Here is a 15897-nt window from a genome sequence, read left to right on the forward strand (position 1 = left end):
TTTGTAAGGAAATGGAAGGACTTGGAAAAAATTATACTAAGTGAGCCAGACCCAAAGAAACATGGACTCTATGGTCTCCCTCATAGGGAATTATTAGCACAGGTTTAGGCTAGTTACAGCAGAGGATCACAAGAGCCCAATAGCTATACCCTTATGAACACAAAAGATGATGCTAAGTGAAATGAAGTCCATGTTATGGAAACAACTGTTATATCACTGTTGTAAGTACTTTCAACATGCGATGTGAAACTGTAGCTTCTATTGTTGATGATCCTCTTGTATCCCCTTTCTGTGGTTGTACCTGCACTATCTCTGTATCTTATCTAAGTACATTGGAAACCGTGTATACAGGTATTAGAACTAGGAAACTGAAAGGGAATACCAAAATCAAGAGACACAAGGTAAAAAAGACAAACAATTACAAAAGCAATACTTGCAAAACTGTTTAGTGTAAATCTACTGAACAACTCATGGGGGGAAAGGGAAACGGGGGAGGGGGGAATGAGGGAGGAGGTAACAAACAGTACAAGAAATGTATCCAATGCCTAATGTATGAAACTGTAACCGCTCTGTTTATCAGTTTGACAGGATAGAAAGAAAGAAAGAAAGAAAGAAAGAAAGAATATATGATGAAATAAAACAGTAATGTGGGGGAAGGAATTAAAAACATCCGGAAAAAGATTTGCTACAAGAAAAAAAAATTATAAAGTACATTTGGTTCTAGAAAGAATACTTAGTCATGTTAATATTAATAGCTGTTTATTGCTTTTCCAACTTTTAGAATCATAGACAAAACAAAAAACATCAATTATGATTACAGAATATAATTTAATGTTAACAGCTTTGACAATATAAAAGGGCAGAGGACAGAATTTGGGAGGCTAATGGTCAGAAAGGAGGCTGACGAAAGAATTTTCATATCTAACAAAGTTCTGGTCATGATATACTGTCTCTTGTTCATGGACCAAAAACTGAAAAATAAAGATGATACTTGAATTTAGAAAGTTAGCCAGTAGAAAACCTAAATTATATTGGTTGAAGTTGGTGTAAATGATCTCAATTATCATGTCACAGAGAACTTTAATGTATAATGTCTGAAACTGATGACTTAAAATATAGAGATTAACAATTACAAGAAATAACTGAACGTGGGAGCCAAAAGTGAGAGTAGAGGTGTAGATGTGTGGGAGAGTGGAGTCTTTTCATAATACCTTCATACTGATGAGTCTCCTTAATATGTATGCATTCTCTTTTTAAATGAACATTCAAGAGGAATATTAAAAAAGCACAGAAAGGACACTTATGCGTATGCCATTCCTTTTACTTAATGCCCCTTGCCCAGACCTGTCATTAGAATACAGCATTGAGGAAGACTTACAGCCTGCTAATCCTTTAACTGTACTCCCTGCTAGAAATTGTAATACTCATGAACCCAAATAGGGCACATTTACTCCCACCTCCTCATTGTCTCCCAAGCTTGGAAAACCCTTCATTTGAATCCTCGCTATTCTTTAAATCTTAGTTGTAATTGTACTTGCTCAAAAATCTTCTCCCTGGGTAGAATTTCTCTCCATCCTCAAGATTCCTATTTAGGCTAATATTTAATGCCCCCAACCTTCTTTTGCACTAATTACCAGAGTGAGAATACCCGCCATTTCCCTACTTTACATCCTCCTAACAGCTTCCTATTGTTCACAAGATTAAAATGAGGCTTGGTTGCACTTCACTGCATGGAACAATACCAAGTCCCTTTTAAAATCCTTAAACTTCTTCACATTCTTCACATAACTTTGCTTAGGCAGCTCCTTTGCCTGAAATATTCTTTCCTTCCTTTATACATGGTAAACACCAACTCCTTTCAAGATTCAGTTCAAGTACTCCCTCCTCTATACAGCCTTTCCTAATTCTTCCACTCCACCCCAGGGAGAACTAGCCAATGCTTTCCACACGCTGACTTTGCCTCATCTAGGCTTCTACTTTATCAGCTGTCACCCTTAGTGCACTTGAGTCCCTAATTAAACTGAATTCTTCAAGGGCATGAAGTATGTTTTTCCCAGAATCTAGTAAAAGGACATGCAGAAAGAATTCAACATAGGCTTGTAGAACAAACGGATGGAAAAATGATGTGAGTGAATACAAGAAAGAACAAATGAACCATTGAGTAAATGCTGATATTAATGCATAAGTGAACAAGCCAATGAGTTATGAGTTAGTACATGAATAAATGATTAGACAAATGAGGAAAATAAACCAATAGTTACATTGCAAGGTACAAGTGCCAGTGAAGTCATGAGAGAAAAAAATAAATTCCTACCTCATCTAAATTGCACACCAGTGCTAATCTCTTTCAAATTACAAGAAATAAAGCCACACTCAGATTAGAGATGGAGATTTATACTCCTACTGCTAACTTCTTTCTGCTCCCTTCATTTTTGCCCATGATGTTTGCTGTCACACAGTTGCTAGGCCCCCTAGCTCCAGCAGCTTCTTGGCTTTCAGGTTTCTTTGTAGCTTCTTATCTTGTAACTCCCGCTTCTTCCCTTACTGTTGCCTTGCTGCCTTGCTGCCACGTGGTTTGTTGCCTTGTGGTTCTTGTAGTCTCATCGTTGTGCTGCCTCAGGGATCTTGTCTATTAAGCCTTCTGCTGCTTCATGGATCTCCCATATTTTGTCTTGTGGTTTCTTTGCCTCACAGCTCTTATTGCTTCATGGCTTCTCCATCCTTCTGGCCCACCATTGCCATCTTGTTTGATAGCTTCTGCTACCTTGCAGACCCATGACCTCATGACACAAATATCTAGTGACTTAAGATTTCTACAGCTTTCTCTCTGCTTTTGTTATTTAAGTTTTTGGCCACCTTTCACCCACCTTCTGCCTTGTAACACTCAATCAATCGTTCACTTCTTCTGAACACTACATTCAGCCTCCTGAAGGATGTTTCATGCATTTACCATTATATATATACCCTATGAAGTGGGTGATATATATACACAGTCTACCTAATAGGCTGCTGGACAGACTAGAAATCAGTTACCATGAGTCAGATGCTATCCCAATCTAGCCATCTATGGTCAGGATAGTGAGATCACATGGTAGATGGCATAACAAATTATGTTAAAGTAACCCCTTAGAAGAGACTACAGGTAGGTTTGCTGAGTTTCCAGGAGGGGGCAGTGTAATTGGCATCTTGTTTGGACTATTCCTGTATAATGACCTTCAAAGTTGTCTAAGTCTCACCTTCTCCCTGACCACCTCTGCCTGCTATGAAATAGAATAAGGCTCTAGAGGAGGTATGGAAAGAGATTTGGGTTCTAGTCCTGGCTCCAAAACTGCCAAGTGGGACCTGGAGAAGTTAATACTTTCCCTGGGTCTCAGAAGGGGGCTGGGCAATCTCTAAGATTGTTTAGGTACCTCACCAAATGTTATTGGATAAGGGTCATGTCTTACCTGAGGGAGCCCTCAAAACATCTCTTGAGGTAAGCAAGAGGGAGCTGGAGTCCTGGCTTGAAAAGAGCCTCACATCACACAGGAGGTACTTAGCTAAGATTTATTGAACTGGATGAATCCGTAACTGGGGGCTGGAGGGTGAAGGAGATCATATAACATACAGAATGTTTAAGTTGAGGGAAGGGTTCCGGGTGCTGAGGCTAGGAGATTCTGAGACAGATGAGGAAAGAGAAAACCGGGATAGGGGTAGGAATCTTGGCTGTTCATGGGTACTCAACCTAACCAGTCACCCTTCACATTCAAGTCCAGTTTACCACCTTAATAGCTCACACCTTGTCACTTCCAATCTGTTCCTACTGCCCTTGTCCTAGAGTAAGCATCCTGGTCTTTTTAAGTCTCCTAATCTCCATCTGCATTCACTTCCTCACAAATACATTCATTCTTGCATGCATTTATTCAGAAAAACTAGGTGCCTGTTCTGTGTCAGGCACTAGACGTTTTACAGGGGATATGTTAGTATCTCCAGGCCTAGTTTTGTGGTCTTACACTTATTCAGAGATAAAATAAGCAAATATAAGAGCAAAAGGTTGAATATTAAGAGAAATTGCAGGCACAAATGCACACACCATGAACATCTAACCTAATCCATTCCCACCCTTGCTAGCTGGCCAGAAAAGGGTTAAATCCACATCTGATCTAAAGCTCCCTCCCTGCCTTCACACTATGGTTCCTAAACCTGCTGCACAGTAGTCATGTGGTGATCTTTATAAACACTTAAGATTGACATTCAACCATATTTAAATGTTTACAGGGTTTGGGGCACAGAGTGGCCGTGTTTCTTCGGATGTAGACAATATGAGGAACACACACTGTTCCATTCGGTAAATCTAAACTCTAGCCAGGAACTTAGAACCCTCTTCCAATCTGGTTCCTGACTACTTCTAGCTTTTTCTTGTCGCTCTTCCCCTGTTCTAAACTCCTAAATTGTCTTGTTTCTAGTCTTCAGGTCTTTGTGCATACTGTTCCCACATCTGGAATTCCCTACTTTATCTAGCAAATTCCTAGGTAGTCTCTCAAATTTCAGTTCAGGTGTCAACCTCTAAAGAATGCCTTTCTTATCTAAGCTAGATGCCCCTGCCAGGCCTCTGGCACAGCTGATTACATGGTATGAGTAACAGCTGTCATGAATTCCTCTCCAGCTAAGACAATGAGCTCATCAAAGGCAGAATAAAGATTTGACTACTATTGTGTTCTGGGTGTGTAACACTCCTTTCCAGAGTGAAGGGCCCAATTAAAACAAAGATACTATTGTGGAGTACTTTTCAACCCTCTAGAGATCAAGGTAACTGGATCCGGAATATAAAGGAGTCAACCTAGTTAGTTCTTCTAACAAGCCATAGGGAGCCTACTTGCTCTTAGAAACACATGATGTCTGTCCTTCACTGACATTTTGCCTTGTAAAGACAGGAGATGGGAAAACAGAGAACAGGGGGCAAGCACTAAGGAGATCCTGGGGGAAGTAATTCTAGGCCCTGCCTCTGGAATCTCTTCACAAATCATCTCACCTCCCAGAGCCTAAATAATTAAGTGCTCAAAGCTCCTTTGTGACGTTATTTCCTATGCTCCAGGGCCTTAGCCCAAGATATCTCATGTAAATTCTTTTCTATCCTGTGAGGTAGGGGGTTATCCAGGTTATTATCCATACCTACTAAATCAATTTCAATAGAGCAATATATTTTAAAGAGTGCCACATCCTTTGGATGAGGGGGTCAGCAGGGAACTGCTGCTTTTCACCTTAAGCCCTTCTATACTATTTTTAACATATTGTACACATTCTTTTATTGAAAAAGAAAAAAATCATAAATTATTATGATGTATAGCCAATGTTGATAATCACCTTTATAATGGAAAAAGCAATAGAATGAATCAGAAGATCTGGCTTCAAACTTACACTGTTACCTGGCAGATAGGTCACTCAACTCTTTTGGGGCTTCAGTTTTCTTATTTTTTAAGGGGATGAATAGCAAGCTCTACCTTTAAAAAGCTGTGGTCTAGCCGGGCCCCAGTGGCTCATGCCTGTAATCCTAGCTACTCAGGAGGCTGAGGTCTGAGGACTGCCGTTTGAAGGCAGCTCAGGCAGAAAAGTCCCTGTGAGACTCATCTCCAATTAACCACTCAAAAACCAGAAATGATGCTGTGGCTCAAAGTGGTAGTGTGCTAGTAGTCTTGAGCACAAAGAGGCTCAGGAACAGCGCCCAGGCCCTGAGTTCAAGCCCTACAATCAACAACAAAAGGCTGTGGTCTCAATATGCCAGCCAGACTGTTTCAAATATATTACACATTATCTTCCCTTCAGTGCTGCAAGGTAGTTGCCTGCTATCTCCTTTTACAAAATGAAGAAAATGAGGCTCTGGTGAAGTATTTGCCCAAGGGGTCTATAGCTAGGATTTGAACCATATCTGATGCCCAAACTGTGCCAGCATCTGCCATATTATGTATGGCACATGTACCACTGGCAGAATGTGACTTCTTTGGTTGACTGCTAACAAACTTCTTTTGTTTAGTTGTATTCTTTAATATGTATTAGGAAAATACATAAGTAGCATATCGAATCCTTGGTTTCATGGATATCACTACTTTAGACAATACTGATGTAGATGGATAAAATTAGACCTTGGATCACCTCAGGGAAAATAGTGAGTCAATAGGACAGAAGGGAAATTTGGAAATATTAGGAACCAATATATAAATATCCTATGACTATGCAAATTCCACTTCTAGAAACCAATCTTAGATAAGCTTTCACACATACACAAATTCAGAGATACAGGGCAGTTCCTATGTAGTACTTTGTAATAGGAAATTGAAAACAATATTCACAAGAGAAATGGGTAACATGGTAGTCACATAATAAGAACTATACATGAATGAAAAGGATGCACTGCTCTTTACTTAACAACATGCACAAGTCTCAAAAACACTGTTAAGCAAAGAAAGCAAATTTGAGAACAATTCCAAAGTAGCATTTAAATTACACACAATACTTCAGAGAAATCATGTGTGTATAAATATTAAACTCTAGATTAAAGTACAATAAGCAAGTGTTTAAAGTGAAAGAACAGGTGAGAATGGTAAGCAGTCAAATGAGGCTCTTTTATCTGTAACAATCCAATTTCTTAAAGAGAACTGTTTGTATCATTAGACCTTCTGGAGGGGTGCTGGGGATCAGACTCAGGGCCTCTCAAACCCTAAGCATGTGCTCTATTACTTAGCAACATCCCTAACCTTGACTTAATTTTTTTTTTGCCAGTCCTGGGGCTTGGACTCAGGGCCCGAGCACTGTCCCTGGCTTCTTTTTGCTCAAGGCTAGCACTCTGCCACTTGAGCCAGAGAGCCACTTCTGGCCATTTTCTATACATGTGGTGCTGAGGAATCGAACCCAGAGCTTCATGTATGCGAGGCAAGCACTCTCACCACTAGGCCACATTCCCAGCCCACTGCCTTAATTTTTCAAAAGCAGAAAAGCAATAAACAGATTACATGAAGACAAGTGTGATGACATATTTGAATGTGTTGAGGCTGAATTTATGGCACCAGGCTTTGCTGCCTCTGCACAGTCCTTACTGCTAATGAAGATAGTTCCCCATAGGAAATTAGCACATTTAGGCTGGGATATGGACCAGGCTACCTCTTCCTCTAGTTCCTCACAACCTAGGTTGAGGACCTGGCATCCAGTTATCAAACATGACTGAAACTATAGGTTTCCTCAGGCCCTCGACTTACCAGGTAAAACCTATTAGCACCCTGGAACATTACCAGTAACCAGGGAAATCAGGACATCCCAGATTTGGGGGTATCTGTCCCTAACAGAATTCCTCAGGGGTCGAGGCATAGGTTGTATTCTAAGGGGTTGGCACCTAGTGGCCTCCACACACAGATAAAGCCTCCAATGAGGAGCCTGACAACATCAAATCCTATGAGGTAGGTAATATTTTAGCCTCATTTTACAGATGAGGGAACTGAGGCACAGAAAGGCCAGTGTCAAACTAGTGGTAAGAGGGACTAGAGCTCCAAACTTTCTGTCCCCAGAGCCCACGCTCTGCTCCTAGTGCCTGATCAAATCCTACCAATTTGTCAAGGTCTGGCTCAAACATGGCCCTCTCCAGGAAGCCTGGAGGTGGTAATCCTCTTCTCAAAGTACTGATGACATTTGGCTAACCATACTAATTTATGGATACACTCCATCTCCATACCAGGAAGATACAGAAATCATGTCTGATTCAACTCATTATTTGAAACATAGAGCCTCGACAAGTAGCATGCACAGTATGGGTTTGAAGAATACATTAAAAAATGAACAAGAAAATGATTGAGTGAATGAGGGCAGTTTCTGGTGACTGCCTAAGACTCCTATGAGGTCCTGAGTACGTTTGCCCATATCTGGGGTGACATCATCCTAAGCTCTCTTGGAATCAAACTCGGCCTAGGTTCCTTCCAACAGATCTTCAATAGCTTGTATTTTGCAAACACACCCATATATGCGCATGTGCACAGTCTCTCTCTCTCTCTCTCTCAGGCACTCATATATACCCCACACACACTGGGGCCCAGGGGCCCAAGGGATCTATGATGATGGGTGAAGAGGAAAAGGGAGGGAGAATGGTAAGTTAGCTCAGCTCAGCTCAGCACTTCCTTTCAGAGGCTAGGATGTTCCCTGTAGCTCAGGATATTTTGCTCCAGACAGACCTAACATCACCTCTGTTCCTCTTCGTGCTTGATAGCTGTACCTCAATCCCATGACAACAAATAGGGTGAGGAGAAAGGGGAAGATTGGGATCTAAATATTCAGAAATTGGGAGAGGAGAGCTTAGGGATCCATAAAAGGTTGGATGGCAGTACTGTTATTGCTCATTGGGGTTGGGGTTGGCATCTGGGTACTTGGTGAGGTCGAAGGTCAGGACTTTGCTGATCACACAGTCCCCTTGCTGAAGGAGGAGGGAAAAAAAGAAAAATAAAATTGTAAGGAGAGAATTAAGAGGGGTCCAGTGCCCCAGACAAGGGCCTCAAACCCTCCTCTCTACATACCTGCCCAAAGTCCAGGCAACTGTTCTTTCTGGGTATGAGAGGATGTGCTCAGTCCCATGTGCCTTCTCTCCCTACCTACCTGCCCTCTGCTGGCCTTTCCACATATCCCCAAATGCAACAGCTCTGACTAAAAGGGTTGGCTAAACTGCCAGGGCAGGACTCCAAGAAGCCCAAATGGCTGTTCAGGACTGATTCCCTATGCTTCCCCACCCCTTGCCCCTTCACTGCAGTTTTCCCTTCCTGCCCTGGGGAGTCAGGCAGAGAATGGGACTGGCTCCTGAGCCAGGCTCGCCCTACCTCAGGATAGACTCCAATGAGGCTTTCAGCCTTGGTGTAGAATTCTTCCTTCAGAGAGATGACAATGGCCTGGAAGTTGCAAGTTGACTGCTCCTTGATGTAATTTGCCACCTGTGAGAGGGGTCACCAGGCACTTAGCAGGGCTCAAGCCCTAACACTCCTGTATTTTCCATCAGAACCAATAGGTAGAGGAGGTGGGGGAGGGGCAGTGAATGGTGTGGGAAGAGAGGCTGAGAGAATGCTACCAACTACTATTACTGAATGGATGACCCTTGGCCCAGCCTCCCAGGCACAGAGAACAGGCAGCAGGAACAGCTAGGACACATTCAGATGTTCCATAAAACCCAGCCCTAATTTGGGGGCCTCCCTCCCAGGCCCCACTTTTCTTGTACTCACCTTGCCGATGTTAGTGTTATCCAAAGCAGCATCAATCTCATCCAGGACAAAGAAGGGGGCTGGCTTGTAGCTGGGAGGGAACCAATAAGTGAGCTGATAACCAAGGCAGGGGAGTAGGGTGGGGGTGGTGGCAAGGAAGGGTGTGATAGCCCCAATGTCCATCAAATAGGCTACCCTCCCCCTTCAAATCATCAGAGACCAATAACCCAAGTTTTAATGTTGTCTGAGCCCTTAAATGCCCATACATCAACCAAGTCCTCTGCGTTTAGACCTATACTCCAGGATCCTGTAGAACCATGAAGAACATATTTCTCTGAGAATCGTCTAGGCTGGATAAGGAGGCAGAGTTGTCTTCATATTTGGTCATACTAAAAAACTATCCAAAGATCTATTCCACCCCAACACACAACATGCTGCATGCCTCTTGCCTCTGCAATGCAGTGTCATCAGCCTAGAATGCCTGACAGGCTCCCTTTCACTCGTAACCTTTCACTCGTGCTTTATATTCCTGCCCAAGTGTCATTTGCCCTTAAAAGTCTTCCTTGCCCCATTTACTACCTCCTCCAGATTGGGTTATGTGCCTTTCCTGTGTATTCTGAGCATCTAAGCTCACCCAAATATAATACTTAGCATACTGTGTGTCTGATTTCCAATAGTCTGTGAGCAACTCCAGGCCAGAGACCATGTCTTGACACATTGTCCCCAACCCCTCCACAGGGTATAATATAGAGCAGCACTTAAAAAATGCTTATGGATGATGCTGTATAAACAAGCACTCCACTGTATGGGCCAGAGTCAAGTATTACTGGCATTCAGGAGGGGGAGGCCAGGGTATGCTATAAAGGTGAAACATGACTTCCTAGAGGAAGAAGAAAAGTCATGAAGGGGTGGAAAGCAATAGTCAAGCTATATTTGCATAGAAAAGGCTTATTAGCCAGCAATTCTGTGAGCAAAGACCTGGAAATGGGACTGAATACATGCAAGGGCCAGTGAGGCCATGCTGAATGGATGAGCGTAGATGAGGAAGACAGGTCCAGGAAAATCAAGGCCACATATGCTATAGTAAATAGGGAAACAGGAATAGAATCCAGATACCACTAGAACATCTGCATCTCTGAGATCTCTGCACATCCGTGGCCCCAGTATTTCTGGTAGCCTCAGTTTAGTCTTCCACCAACTGCCCTAGGGGGCAGGAGCCTTACCTATGGATGGCAAACAGCAAGGCCAAAGCTGCCACTGTCTTCTCTCCACCTGACAAGTTGTCCATAGGCCGGAAGCGTTTGCCAGGAGCCACACAATTGTAGTTGATGCCATCCAAGTAGGGCTCTTCAGGGTTCTCAGGGCCCAGGAATGCCTAGGGGAAGATAAAAGGGACCAAGATTGGATCTGAGTCTGCATGGGCAGGGAGATAAGAAGCCTTGAGAAGGGCGATAGGAGGATAGCAGGAGCTGGTTAGGAAAGGGGTTCCAGCCTACCTGGGCACTGCTATTTCGGGACAGAGCCTTATAGATCTCATCAATGTTGGTAGCCACAGATTCAAAACAAGCATTGAAACGGTCAAAGCGCTCCTTCTTAATTTGTTCAAATGCCTGCTTGGCCTTCTTTGCTCGCTTCCGTGCTGCTTCAAACTCTGACAGAAGGAAGACAGATGAACCCTCAGTACCTTGGGCTCTGGACTCTGCCAAGGGCTGAGGACCATGCCTTATCGAGAACAACCTGTGAACAAGCCCGAGCAGTGACATCCCCACAAATGGAAAGGAATGACTGCAGAGGTTCCTCCTATCACCCAAGAATCTGTATCCAGTCAGTAATCTAAAGAAAGAAGTATGGGACTAGAGTCGAATAAACATGGGAGTCCCCAGGTTCTACCAGTAAGCAGTTGTGTGACCTTGGGGAGGTCATTTGTCCTCTATAAAGCAAGTACATATCCCACACAGTTTAGGTACCTAGAGGTTTTAAGTATGGGAACACGTAAAATCAGAAGCTGTTATAACCTAACAACAGGTACTCTAGTCTTCTGCCCTAATCTAAAGCCTTAAGAGAATGCAAATATTACCATCTGAAGTCTCCTGGAACTTGTCTCGAACGCTTTCCAGCTTTTCCATGGCCTTCATGTTGGGGGCAGCAATCCGCTGAAGTACACTCTGCTGTTCATTTAGCTTCTGTTGTAATGTGTTCATCTCTTGCTTGATCTCTTCCTCAGCCTGTGCATCCTATAAGCCGAGGCCCAGCAACAGTTAAAAATAGTGTCCAGGTCCCCCCGACATGATTGACCAAGAGGGGAGCTCCTGTTCCCACATGGAAAAAGGCAAGTTTTTCTCCAGCTCAGTGCCTTGTACAAAATCTAGACAATACTAAGAGTTTCACTAACAGCTGGGAATGTGGCTTAGTGGTAGAGTGCTTGCCTAGCATGCACGAAGCCCTGGGTTCAATTCCTCAGCATAAACAGAAAAAGCTGGAAGTGGCACTGTGGCTCAAGTGGTAGAGTGCTAGCCTTGAGCAAAAAGAAGCCAGGGACAGTGACCAGGCCCTGAGTTCGAGCCCCAGAACTGGCAAAAAGAAAAAAAAAAAAAACGTTTCACTTAACAGTTTCCATCACTGGAAGTTATAGGCTAATGCTGCTTTCTCACTTCTAGCCCTTACCCCAGGCTCTGCCCAGTCTCCGTCACTGGAGAAGCAGCTGGTAGTGCCCCTCTCTGGCTCTTAGCCTAGGCCATGAGCCAGTTACACCCCATGGTGACCTAGAGGCTCCACTCTGGATTCCATTTTCAGTTCCCTAATAACTAAGGCAACTCACAATTTCTGCTTAGATCACTCCATCTGAGCAAATTCCACTTGATATTGACTTTAAGCCACTGGAATGCACACCTGGGCTTGTTCCTTTCTGTCCTTTTTGGTCAATAACTATTTACTGAACTATGTTATGCATTGGGTGCCTACCAAGTGTCATGTATCTTATGAGCCATGCTGGAGGGCTAACAGAGGAACATGTATGTATAGGTAAACCAGAATACTAGAGAATGACTATGAAGCCAATAATAAGTGGGCAGCGTTAAATCAGTACAAGGGCACATAACTTAAAATCAAGGCTTCAAAGATGAATATACACGAACAGAGAGAAGAAATACTTTTCTATGCAGTTGAGAATATCACAGACAAAAGTCAATTTTTTTTTGGCAGTCCTGGGGCTTGGACTCAGGGCCTGAGCACTGTCCCTGGCTTTCTTCTCCTCAAGGCTCTACCACTTGAGCCACAGGGCCACTTCTGACCTTTTCTGTTTATGTGGTGCCTAGGAATTGAACCCAGGGCCTCATATATGCTAGGCAAGCACTCTACCACTAAGCCACATTCCCAGCCCCAGAATTATTATTTTTTGGATGGGGACCATGTGGCATTGCTTGTGGCTAGTTCATTAAATTAAAAGAAATTCTGGAGATAGTAAACTCATAAAGCCAAAAAGTCACTATGGTACTACTAGCAATCATGTGTAAACATGTATAAACATGCCCATGCATTCATGTAAGTTCTTCTCAGGGAGAGAAAAAAGTGAATAGACAAAAAGCCAAGTTATATATTTTTCTTACTTTGAGCTAGATACTTCTATTCAAAGGCCTTTACACTTTAAAAAAAAAAAAAGCTAGGTTAGCCAGACACCAGTGGCTCACATCTGTAGTCCTAACTACTCAGGAGGCTGAGATCTCAGGATTGCGGTTCAAAGCCAGCTCAGATATGAAACTTCATGAGATTCTGATCTCCAATAAACACCAAGAAAGCCAAAAGTGGAGCTGTGGCTCAAGTAGTAGAGTGCTAGTTTTGAGCAAAGGAGCTCAGGGACAGCTCCTAGGCCCTGAGTTCAAGCATCTGTGCTGCTGCTCACCCCACCCCCCCAAAGGCCAGGTTATAAAGACTTTGAGGTTTAGATTTGATTCCAAAGCAGACCATTACATGATTTGAAGAACATGAATATATTTGCGTTTTGGAAAGTCTTTTTTGCATATTTCTAGACACTGTCAGAGTACTCACTAGGACAGGCTTTTTTAAGTGAAATATGAAAGGCATACAATAGTATACTAACTTCTAACAAAGAGAAGGTGAACATATTTGCATGCAAATGTACTTGCAAGAACAAAAAAATCCAACAACAAACTGCAATAACAAAAGGAAAATCCAAAAGCATAACTAAATGAGTGACCTATCAACAGACAGAAAAGGGACAAGAATAGAACCTAGAGTATTCTTCATGTACCTTGTTTATACTTTTGTTGGTTTTATAAGCACATAAAAATGTCAAATAATAACAAAGCAAATTAAATCAAAAGCTGGGGGGTGGTTTAAGTGGTAGAGTACTTGCCTAGCAAGAAGAAGGCTCTTAATTTAAACTACAGCACTTCCACACATAACAATAACTGGAATATGAAGGCCATTGGACAAAAAATTGTTGAGGATCAAGATGTTTACAAGATGCCGGGCCATCATCCTAAATATTACTCATTAATGACAAAAATAAAAGTTCATGCTAGCCATGCACTGTTGGCTCATTCTTTTAATTCTAGCTACTTAAGAGGCTGAGATTTGAGGGTCACAGTTCAAAGCCAGTTCAGGCAGGAAAGTCCATGAAACTCTTATCTTCATTTTATCAGCAAAAAGCCAGAACATGGAGTTGTGGTTCAAGTGGTAGTGGTCAGCCTTGAGTGCAAAGGCTGATGGATAGTGCCTAGGTCCTGAATTTAAGCTCCAGTACTGGCACAAAAAAAGTGTGTTTAGCTAGGCGTGGTGGTAAGACATTTGAGGCAAGCGCTCTTGCCACTAGGCCATCTTCCCAGCCCGGTGGTAAGACATTTATAATCCCAGTATCTGGGAGGCTGAGTCAGGAGGATTACAAATTCAAGGCCATCCTGGGTCATACAGTGAGACTGTTTCTCAAAAACAACAAAAATAGTGCATGTTTACCACTGAGAGACCTAGCAATTAACACTTTAACTATGGGGTCAAACTCAGTATCACTAATAATGGGCAAATCTTGATATACATCTCCTAGTGTGATATAACATGGCATTACCAACAGTGTTCTTTGATTTTTTTGTGATGCTGAGGATCAAACCCAGAGCAATGCACATGCTAGTCAGCTGAGCTACAAGCTAGCCCTTGCGTTTTCTTACATAGGATATCACTACTCAGGCTAGACTTCAACTTGTGATCCTCCTGTCTCTACCTCCCAAGTGCTGGGATTATAAACAAGTACTAACACTAGGTTTACTCTTACCCCCCCCCCACAAAAAAACCCTACTTAACTTCAATTATCAAGTCTCCAGACTACACAAAATTTCCCATTTATAGAAGATACGGTGTTGGAAGTGCAGGTTAGACAATATTATGACAAAATCGACATACTTACAATGTGAGATATTTTCTAGGACAGCTCACAGACTGAAAATTTAATGCTATGAACAAAAAAAGGGGGAAAGGACTTTTCCGGATTAAAAGCAACTAAAGGGCTGAGGGTATGGTTCAAGTGGTAGATCAGCTGCCTAGCAAATTCAAGGCTTGGGATTCACCCCCATAGCATCACCATAAAAACACAAACTCTCAGGAAAAAAAACAAAACAAAACTTAGAGATAACTACGAAAGCAATGCACAAATCTTCATTGGATCTTGTTTTAGGAACGAAGGAAAGAAAGGAGGGAGGGAGGGACAGAGGAAGGAAGATTTTTGAATCACCTAAGGGAATTCATTCACTCATGCATCTATCCATCCATTCATTCCTTCACTCCTTAGGGAATGAAATTACTATTCCACTGGCTGAATAGTAAAAGTATAAAATAATTTTTAAAATTTTCATCAGTGTAATATGGAATTATGGTTAGGTATAATCCTTGGTTCTTAGCATGCTAATGTATTGAGAGTTGAAATATCTTCATGTCTATACTTTCTTCAACACAAGAAACTATACATATAAGCAGGATGCTGATGACATGCCTGTAATCCTAGCTACTCAGAAGGCTGAGAACTGAGGATCATGGTTCAAAGCCAGCCTGGGCAGGAAAATCCATAAGACTCTTATCTCCCATTAACCACCAGAAAACTGGAAGTGGTGCTATGGCTCAAAGTGGTAGAGTGCTAGCCTTGAGCAAAAAAGCTCAGAGACAGTGCTCAGGCCCTACTTCAAGTCCCACTACTGACCAAAAAAAATATTACACATATAGTGTAGCAAAAGGGAGGCAATGACAACACGAGAGAAAGAAAATGTAATAAAATACATTCATTGGTGGGCTTGGAATGTGGCTTAGTGGTAGAGTGGTAGAGTGCTTGCCTGGCATGCATGAAGCCCCTAGGCACCACATACACAGAAAAAACCAGAAGTGGGCACTGTGGCTCAAGTGGTAGACTGCTAGCTAGCCTTGAGCAAAATGAAGCCAGAGACAGTGTTCAGGCACTGAGTCCAAGCCCTATGACTGGCAAAAAAAAAAGTCATTGGTGAAAAGGATATATAGTCATGAGTGTTAACTGTTCTATTCTTTCAACTTTTCTCTAAGTTTAAACTATTTCAAAATTAAAGTAGGGGGATCTTTCCCTGACGTTGGAGCCTGTGGAGGCTTGCTGGAATGAGGACTTCTACAAAGAACTATGTGTGGAAGGTTTTGATTGAAGACCATTTTTTTTTTGCTGGCTATC

At 42.5% G+C, this 15897-nt stretch overlaps 1 protein-coding gene across 1 annotated transcript in view; it reads right to left on the minus strand.

The window, feature by feature from the left end:
- Positions 1-6845: 6845 nt before the first annotated feature.
- Positions 6846-15897, minus strand: part of Smc1a (structural maintenance of chromosomes 1A) — a 53161-nt gene continuing 44109 nt past the window's right edge. Inside the window, exons 20-25 of the mRNA XM_048336693.1 lie at positions 11281-11437; positions 10700-10854; positions 10427-10578; positions 9225-9294; positions 8829-8939; positions 6846-8431 (exon numbers count right to left, since the gene is read on the minus strand). Coding sequence (XP_048192650.1) covers positions 8348-8431; positions 8829-8939; positions 9225-9294; positions 10427-10578; positions 10700-10854; positions 11281-11437 — 729 coding nt within the window. The 3' untranslated portion in view covers positions 6846-8347. The remainder of the gene's footprint in view (positions 8432-8828; positions 8940-9224; positions 9295-10426; positions 10579-10699; positions 10855-11280; positions 11438-15897) is intronic.

Source organism: Perognathus longimembris, chromosome 28 (assembly GCF_023159225.1).
Source record: "Perognathus longimembris pacificus isolate PPM17 chromosome 28, ASM2315922v1, whole genome shotgun sequence".
In the NCBI taxonomy this organism is placed as follows: domain Eukaryota; kingdom Metazoa; phylum Chordata; class Mammalia; order Rodentia; family Heteromyidae; genus Perognathus; species Perognathus longimembris.